General features: G+C 48.1%; 2 protein-coding genes across 2 annotated transcripts; both read left to right on the forward strand.

The window, feature by feature from the left end:
• Nucleotides 1-825: 825 nt before the first annotated feature.
• Nucleotides 826-5,752, forward strand: sytl1 (synaptotagmin-like 1). Its single transcript, XM_084696706.1, has 15 exons — nt 826-946; nt 1,457-1,580; nt 1,727-1,878; nt 2,025-2,163; nt 2,291-2,348; nt 2,434-2,470; nt 2,596-2,648; nt 2,752-2,859; nt 3,064-3,230; nt 3,349-3,451; nt 3,918-4,079; nt 4,408-4,486; nt 4,584-4,683; nt 4,871-5,076; nt 5,174-5,752. The coding sequence occupies exons 2-15, from the start codon at nt 1,459-1,461 to the stop codon at nt 5,314-5,316; spliced, it is 1,629 nt and encodes a 542-aa protein (XP_084552832.1). The 5' UTR covers nt 826-946; nt 1,457-1,458; the 3' UTR covers nt 5,317-5,752.
• An 88-nt stretch (nt 5,753-5,840) lies between these two features.
• Nucleotides 5,841-8,986, forward strand: btd (biotinidase). Its single transcript, XM_084696705.1, has 6 exons — nt 5,841-6,411; nt 6,492-6,641; nt 6,849-6,994; nt 7,101-7,278; nt 7,580-8,242; nt 8,354-8,986. The coding sequence occupies exons 1-6, from the start codon at nt 6,181-6,183 to the stop codon at nt 8,624-8,626; spliced, it is 1,641 nt and encodes a 546-aa protein (XP_084552831.1). The 5' UTR covers nt 5,841-6,180; the 3' UTR covers nt 8,627-8,986.
• The last annotated feature ends 491 nt before the right edge of the window (nt 8,987-9,477 follow it).

Genomic DNA, 9,477 nt, shown 5'->3' on the forward strand with positions numbered 1-9,477 from the left:
TACAAACATGCTCACGCACGTCCTCACAAACACAACCCCAGACAGCTTCAAGTGTCTGCGTGCTTCAGCTACATACAAACTCATATTTCTCTGGTCAGTATTAGCCTACATTTTTGTCTGAACTGCCATAATGAGCAATACAAAAAATGGCATATAATTCATCATACTTAAAATTATTTCAGTGCAAGATGAGTATGGTAAATATGTGTCTGTGTGGTAATTTGATCAGCAACAGAAAGTTAGTGCAATGGAAACACGACTATTTACTATTTAAGACTATTTACTAGATACAAATACAGTAAGCTACGAGCAACTATCTCAGGAGCATAGTTTGTTCCACTAATAGTTTGATCCAGTCGTTCATGTGTGTGGTATCTGTGTTAAATAAAAACGTTTGGGTGACGTGTGTGTGTGTGTTTAGCAGGTGTTTCCTTGACAGTTCCTCCACCAAACCATCTGGTACATCCGTGTAGGCCTTATACTATGCGGTCTGTATCAAATTCTCCTTTGTTAAAACACACACACACACACACACACACACACACACACACACACACACACACACACACACACACACACACACGCACACATACACACACAGACACAATCAAACAATGCTAAATACAGACAAGACTTTATGTTTCCTTCTATTCTTCCGTCTACCTTTATTCTCAAATTATATTGCTGGCGACTCAAATAGTGTGACTTGAGTGAATGTACAAACAAGGAGCTGTTAATTCCGCACTCCATCCGTATTGATTTTGTGGGCTGAGTTCCCCTCACACTACACTCCGGTTCACGTTTTCGCTTCTGCTGTAGGGGCGTGTTCAGCTAGCGGCTCAGACTATACTAACTTTAGCAAACTAACAAGTAACAGCAAACTCCGATTGCGGACATATATTGCACACCGACACGCGGATGAAAATCTAGGCATTGATTAAATAAGGTAAGCTGAAGCATTATAATACACATTATCCAGAATATAAAACATTAAGATAGACATTTAACTTTAATACCCTACGCCAGGTGTCACTTCTCTCGCTGTGACTACCTGTTTGTTTCAGCGTGTGTGTACTGTATGAAGTGTGGTGCACCTGCTGTGCTGCACCTTCACATTTAAATTTAAATATAACTTTTGTGATAAACATCGCAGTAAAAAAAATTGTTCTTGTAGGTATGGGCCTGAGCGCCTTTTATGTATAAAAAAGGTTGTTATATTCTTTCAGCACGGATATTGATAAACATCCTGTTTGCCAAAAAACCCTCAAAAACCACATTAGTAGCGGAAGCAGTTAACGCATGCGCCGGGGTAGGCCAGAGGGGGAAGCAGGACACCTGGGTGCTGTTAAAACACACACCCATTGTTTCTTCTTATCCAGGAGATCTTGATACCGAACTAAGTAGTTTCTACTTGTGTGTTTGTGTGTGTGTCTGTCTGTTTGTCTCTGTCTGTCAGTGATGGAGGGAGAGGGTGAGGACTCTCTGGACCTGAGTCACCTGACAGATGCTGAGCAGGCCGCCATCTTGGAAGTGTTGCTGCGAGACGACGAGCTTCGTCGCCGCGAGGAGGGGCGCGTAAGGTCAGAGGTGATTATTTAACCCTTTAGATGCAGAATCCTACTGATGCCCCCTCCGTCCCCCTCCCCAGAATCGTCTCCTCCTAACCATAAGCCAGTGAGTCTTAGTGCTTTTACGCTTCGGTTGAAACTCCTAACTAACCCCTCAGGAGTCTCCGTGAGAAAGAGGCGGACCCTGTTCTTCTGCGGACGCTGTCGGGGGCGTGGTTCAGCGAGGAGAGGAGCAAACGCCACTGCAACACCAAGCAAGGTTGCGATCTGGTGCAGTCCTCCATCCGGCGCCGGAGGTCGAAGACGAGAGGTGGGCCGCCTGCCAATCCGTCAGTTAAAACGTGGACAATGACGTCACGGTTCACCGCGTTCACGCCGTCTTGCTAGGTAGTGTGATGCGAGTCTAAGGCGTTGACGTTGTCGTGACAACCGTGTGTGTGTGTGTCCCCCCCTCAGATGTGGCTTTGAGTGAAATATTCAACGGAGCTAACGAGGAAGGGCAACCCGGTAGCCCTGGCAACAGCCCCTCCCCTCGGGCAGAGAGGACACAAGGGGAGGATGCCACAGAAAAGACGGAAGAGGAGGTGATCGAACAGTAAGGGCTCATTGCTGTTGTCGTGGGGATAGCTGTTGTCGTGGGGATAGCGTTTGTGGTTCCCGGTGATACGTTTAGGCAATGCATACAGAGAAGTCTTGTCAGCTCATATGTAACTGTGTTACAGGGATCCAGTCAGTCTTATTCCCATACCTGTGCCCAGAACGAGGAACCTGAACACACAGGTGAGTGTGTGTGTGTGTGTGTTCATAGATGCGGTACATCTTAGGTTTTTAGAGGCTTTAGGTGACATTTCTTTCTTTTTTGCAGGATAGTAACACCATCTCGTCGACCACAGATATACAACGTGATTATAATGACTTAATAACTTATCAAAATCCCCATAATGACTGAAGTCGTATAACGTATATATGTATAATTAACTATAATGATATGTCCACCCCTCCTGTTGTTCAACTGATGACCTGCTAGTTCCACTAGATTGTGTCAGCGGAAGTAATGGCCACAAAGAGGAAGATAGATGGGTACGCACAGATACACACTCACAAAACACTACATGCACCTCTCAGAGGCCTTGTTATATTGGGTTGTTGTACTGTGTGTGTGTGTGTGTGTGTGTGTTGGTAGGGAGACTCAGACGGGGACACAGACTCGGTATCCAGCGACGTGACAGAAGCTGATCCAACCCCTCTAAGACCCAGCAGCTCTGTCAGCAGTCTGCAGTCCAACAACATGGTAACGCTCCGACCGACTGACACGTACTCACACACTCGCTCGCTCACTTTCTCAACATGTCTGAGCTCACGGATACACGCACGCTACTCCCACACACTCTCACTCAGACAGACCTCCAGTAATATCTCCTACATGTGGACCTGAGACCAGGCGGTGGAGTGATGGTGTTGTGAACCCTGCGGTGTGTTTCTGGTTGGTTGGCAGCTAAACGGCAGCATGATGAGTCTGTTTACCTCCGGGGAGTTCGGGGCTGTGGAGGTGAGGGGGCGGATCTTATTCTCACTGCTGTACGACACACAGAAGGAGGAGCTAAAGGTCAAAGTTTGTTGCTGTCAAGACCTCGCCCCGGCGCGCAAGAACCGCTCCGACCCGTGAGTGTGTGTGTGTGTGTGTGTGTGTGCACCAAAGAGCAGAGCACACAACACAGAAATATGAATGGTTGTTTGTGGTGCTCTAGACCTCTGTTGTTAAGCCTTGTTGTGTGTGCAGGTATGTGAAGGCTTATCTTCTACCTGACAAGTCATCCCATAGTAAGAAGAAAACTTCAGTGAAAAAGAAGACACTAAACCCCGTCTATGACCAGACTCTGAAAGTACGTCTGATAATTCAATTAAACGCTTGTTCTCTTCCCCAACAACCATAACCTTTTGTATTCTTCTGATGTTTCGCTTTTTTTTCAGCTTGATTTATAGAGACAGTTGGAGAGAGACACACACACACTATTGTACTTGCTGTGTAATATATTTTTGTTGCTTGCTTTTTTCCGCAGGTACACCCTTGCACTTTTTCGAGGTTCATGTTGTTTAATTGTATCTTGTTTAACTACATGCTCTTAGAGTTATTCCCTTTGGGACTTATTTAGTTTTAACAATGTATGCTTCATGTTTTGGCTACCCGCAATATGTGGGGCTATCTCGTTGTTATGATCTTTGTAAAGCTCTCTTTTGGAAGTTGCTTTGGACAAAAGCGTCTGCTGAAATGCGTAAATGTAAATGTAAACGTACATAATTTCCTCGTCTCGGTGTTCCTGACATCATGCGAGTGTTTGTGCTCCCCAGTATAAAGTGCGCGTGGGGGACCTCCGGGGCCGTACTCTGAACCTGTCTGTGTGGCACGCTGTCCCCGTGGGGAGGAACATGTTTCTGGGGGAGGTGGAGCTGAGCCTGGGCCACTGGGACTGGACCTCCACCCAACCCCTCTGGCAAGACCTTCAACCACGCGTAAGGGCCCATACTCCCACACGGGACAGGCACTCCCTCACAAAACACACATGCTATCACACTGATGTGGGCAAACATAATACCCACACACTGTTGTGTTATGGCTCAGAGGGACACACCCCAAGTGTAAAGTGAGAAGGAGAGAGAAAGAGAGAGACATGCAATGAATTTTAACTAATGCTTATGTAACCTTAATCTCCTTTCTCTTTTCTCTCTCGATTTCCCGGTCCACTTTCCTTTATTCTCTCTTTCTCCCTCTACCTCTCTCTCTTTCTCTGTCTCGCTCTCCCTCATTCCCTCTCTGTCTCTCTCTCCCTCTCTCTCTCAGGTTCAGTTGACTCCAGACTCACTTAGTAGTCGAGGGACCATCTTCCTCTCCATAAAGTTCTCACCAGCAGGATCTGAGGGTGAGTTGAACACCCACACACCAGCAGAACTGTGTCTCTATGACGTTCCACCCCTACACTGTTCCTCTCTGTCTGGTGTGTGTGTGTGTGTGTGTAGGTGGTGGCATGCCGCTGACTGGGGAAGTGCATATCTGGCTGCGGGAGGCGCAGGGTCTCCTGTCCACCAAAGGGGGCGCTGTGGACTCCTACGTCAAAAGGTGAGTCACTTCGTTTTGACGAGAGCCTGAGGTTTTATTCTACTGTTGCGGTTCCACACTGTCATCTGAGCAGATCTGAACCCACACGTTCACACGACACAGTTCGCATACACTGCGGTGACGCAACAGTTGTTGTGTTTGATAAAAAAAAAGTGTTCACACACCCTGTACCGTCACTCCACCTTAGCTACGTGCTGCCAGACGCTAGTCGGTCGAGCGGTCAGAAGACACGCGTGGTCAAGCGGTCCATCAGCCCGACATACAACCACACCATGGTGTATGACGGCTTCCAGTCGGCGGACCTGAGAGAAGCGTGCACTGAGCTGACTGTCTGGCAGCGTGAAGGGTTGAAGACACACGTGCTGGGAGGGGTCAGACTCAGCCTCGGGACAGGTGAGACACACACACACACGTGCACACACACACACACAGACACTACCTGTGATCCCACTCGTCATCTTGTGTGTGTGTGTGTGTGTGTGTGTTTTAGGTCAGAGCTATGGAGAGGCAGTGTGTTGGATGGACTCCACGGAGGAGGAGATGAAGTTATGGACCTCCATGATCAAGAACCCTAACCACTGGATGGATGCCACGCTACCCATCAGAACAAACCTAACACAACGACCGGAGTGATGCTAACGCAACGGGACAACCCATCTGAAATGACACCCCCTTTTTCTGACAGGACAGGGCCTGTTGATGGCCTGATATCACTCACATATAGATGACAAAAACACACACAAAAAGTTGGATTTTTTTTGCTAAGGTGTCTTAGGTTAGAATGTAGGTAGCCTTTGGGTACAGCAGTTGTTGACCAAAAGCTCATCGGTCAATATACACTTTTTTGATTGTTTGCTGGAGTCGCAGTGATCTGTCTACTGTAAGGACAGTTAAGGGACACTTTAACGATAGGCCTACTGTAACTGTTGGAGTTAGTAATGATATGAGGTCATCTGTCAGTTTTCTATCAGAGCCTGATGTCAAAACGACCACATTAATCAACCAGTTTGACATATAGCATAATAGTATTGTATATTTGTAATTAAATGTTGTCAAACCAAGAATGTGTTTATATTCTTTGTATCAACTATGCAATTCTCTGAAGTTAGGTCAGGACCAAGGTTATTGTGCAATGTACGTCACTTAAACTAATTTTACTTTAGTGTTTTGTACAAATTCATGAAGAACTGAGGCCACCTAGCGGTTATACTGTTGTAACACAAGGAATCCGACAGAACTCAGGCAGGCAAGGAAACATCCAATCACATCCAGCCTCCTCGTTGACGACGAAACATTTCAACCAAGCGTTCTCTCAAGATTGGCACCTTGATATATATAATCTTAAATATGTTACCTCCGAACCAGTATGTGGATGTGTAATCAATGTAAAATATTGTTAAAGTGGACTGCATGCCGGTAGGAATATATTCGTATCTTCAACTTTAACTAGACCCTGGTCGTGAAACTAGCAAACAAACACATTTGGGTTCGAAGGTTATGTCCACCAGACCACCCATCGCGGCTGTAGTGGCCGCGCTAGGCCTCTGTTTGATTTTGCTTGTCGGGGCAGAAGACGGTTCCGGTCGCTCATACGTCGCTGCGGTCTATGAGCACTTTGTGAACCTGAACCCAGAGCCGCACGTGCCGCTGTCTCGAGCTGCTGCACTTCAACACATGAAGAAGAATCTGGACGTTTACGAAGCTCAAGCTGCTCTAGCGGCCGGAAAGGTAGGCTATATATGTAGAAATAAAACCAATAACAGCAGTTATCGTACAAATTATAATCTCGTTCTCGTTACTTCTCTCAGGGTGCTCAGATTATAGTGTTTCCCGAAGATGGTCTCCATGGTTTCAACTTCAGTCGTTCATCCATAGCGGGTTACCTAGAGGCAATCCCCGACCCACAAAAAGAGAACTGGAACCCATGCACCGAGCCAGGCCGGCACGCACACACTGAGGTACACACACACACACCCGCACGCACGCAGGCACGCGCGCACACACACACACACATCCTTCACTCAAGTCGAAGTACAGATACTCATGTCTATAAAGACTCTGTTTTAGTGTCTTAGTATAAGGATGTCAGAAAAACTAATACCAGAAAAATCTTCTTAAGTACAGTCATGAAATAATTGTACGTCCATCCACCCCTGCCCTGTCAGGTCCTCCAGCGTCTGAGCTGCATGGCTCGACGTCACCGTCTCTTCCTGGTGGCCAACATGGCCGCCCTCCAGCCGTGCTCAGTGACCTCCGACCTCACCTGCCCTCCAGATGGACGCTGGCAGTTCAACACTGACGTGGTGTTCAGGTTCATTATAGACTGTTGAGTTTGAGAAGCGTGTTTTCCGCAACAAAACAGTCGTCATGCAGGATGGTTTAGGTTTTGAACCCGGGTTTACACGGGTCCTTCATAGGTCGGATGGACTTCTGGTGGCTCGCTACCACAAGTACAACCTGTACTTTGAGAACGCCTTCGACAAGCCGCCGAGTTTAGAGCTCGTCACCTTCGACACGCCCTTCGCTGGAACGTTCGGGGTGTTGACCTGCTTCGACATCCTGTTCCACGATCCCACAGTGACCCTGCTGAACAAGGTAGGTTAACGTTAGGCCGCCCCCCCCCTCCCCCCCCAACACACCCACAGAAACACACACCCCTCTCTCCCCCTCCCCCCACACACCCACACCTTTACTCAGGCTCTTGTGGTTCTTCCCATTGGCACTTATTTGTTTTTTCACAATGTATGCTTCATGTTTTGGCTACCCGCAATGTTGTTATGATCATTGACCTATGCACTTTTGTAAAGCTCTCTCTTGGAAGTCGCTTTTGGATAAAAGCGTCTGCTAAAATGAATACCTGTAAATGTACTCGTCCCCCTCCTCGCCCCCCTCCCAGGGGGTGCGGCAGCTGGTCTACCCCACGGCGTGGATGAACCAGCTCCCCCTGCTGGCGGCGGTGCAGTTCCAGTGGGCCTTCAGCCGGGGTGCCAACGTCTCCGTGCTCGGGGCCAACATACGCAGTGACCCACTGGGCATGACCGGCAGCGGCATTTTCAGCCCCGACACGGCCCTTTACCACCACGCCAGGGCAGGGGAGCTGGAGACTGGGAAGCTGCTGGTGGGCAGATTACCCGTGATGGACCCCGCGTGGCTGCAAGACAGAGGGGCGATGGAGCGCGGAGGTCTGGGTGATGGAGGGACAGAGCCACCCCCAGGATCGGAGGCTCTCTCTGGGGTGGGAGGCTCAGGTGGGGTGGGTGGCGTGGGTGTCTGGTCCTCAAGTCTCACAGACTCTTTTTGCCTGCCAAAGGAAGAGGGCTGTCAGAGGACTGCGCCGTCTTCCTCTCCTCTCCCCCCTAACCTCTTCCACTCCTCCATGATGTACGACCAGTTCGCCTTCAAACTCTTGCCAGACTCGGAGGGCGAGCTCACTGTGTGTGATGGGCCTTTCTGCTGCCGCCTGAAGTACCGGAGGTCTCCACTGGAGGCCAGTACAGAGCTCTTTGCACTGGGGGCGTTTGCTGGCACACACGTGGTTAATGGACACTATGCACTGCAGGTCGGGATAACTAGATCAATGTCTTTATATGAGGCCAGTTCACTATTCTGTATTCTTGTTTTGATGTTTCGTTTTTTTAACTTTTGTTTCTTCTGACCTGTCCACCCACAGGTGTGCGCGTTAGTCCGCTGCTCTGGGACAGTGGATCGCTCCTGCGGACAGGAAGTGGAAGAGGCGGAGACCAAGATGGACTTCCTGCTGGAAGGCAAGTTCAGCACGCAGCACGTGTATCCGTCGGTGGTGGTCAGTCAGGTGGTCTTGGAGAGGCCGGACGCGGTGGAGAGAAGCGCGGACGGTCGAGTGGTGATGAGACACTCAGGGACAACAGCTGGACTGGTCACTGCATGTCTCTATGGAAGGACGTATGACCAGGATGGGGAGTGATTGTGTGTGTGGGGGGGGGGGGGGGAGGGGGTTGAGATTTATAGGTTGTAGCTCATACTGTCATACAACCCTTAAAAATGTTATTCGGCATTAAGTACTAGGAGTGGAGGGAAAAATCGATTCACATATGAATCGCGATTCAGTCTTCTAGCAATTCACAGATTCCAAAAAATAAATATGGAAGCATATATTGATTCGCAATTTGATAAAAAATCGTGAATCAAATTATTATTTTTTGAATCCTGACCCCAAGAATCGAATCGTGAGGTACCAAAATATTTCCACCCCTAATAGATGGTAAGCTGTACATTTCTGTTTAATATGTATCTGTGTTGCAGAAATAAATAAGTCTATCCAAGAAAATCTACTTATCGTCACTGTATTTTGTGAACAAGTTCTTAGAAATTCTACAGCAAACTTTCACTTGTTTTGTAAGTATGATTAGAAGGCAGAGTATTCTGTTTTATAACTTAGTATTAGCAGAAACAAAACCTACGTTGTCCTTTGGTCATTTAGTAGTGTCATAAGGACAATTACACCGTCTTGTAGAAAGGAACTTTGCAGGAAACCTCTGTGGCTCAGTGGGTAAGCATGTGTACCATTTGAGTCTACTGCCAAACACGGTACCACATGTAGTGGATTGAGAACAAGGGGCCTACACCACAACAACCTGGGATCAAATTCAGCACAGAGCATAGTGCCAAACACATCCGTGGGCCCAGACCCCTGTAACCGCAGTGCACTCCCCGACTGTCAACATCCCTGTTTCTAAGACGTTTTAAGGCCTTAAATGTAAAGTTCAGAATTGTAGACTTAAGGGCCCCCGCAGGAACCCTGCTACCTTCTTGACC

The sequence above is a fragment of the Hypomesus nipponensis genome, chromosome 4 (genome assembly GCF_054491055.1).
Source record: "Hypomesus nipponensis isolate SF chromosome 4, ASM5449105v1, whole genome shotgun sequence".
Classification (NCBI taxonomy): Eukaryota; Metazoa; Chordata; class Actinopteri; order Osmeriformes; family Osmeridae; genus Hypomesus; species Hypomesus nipponensis.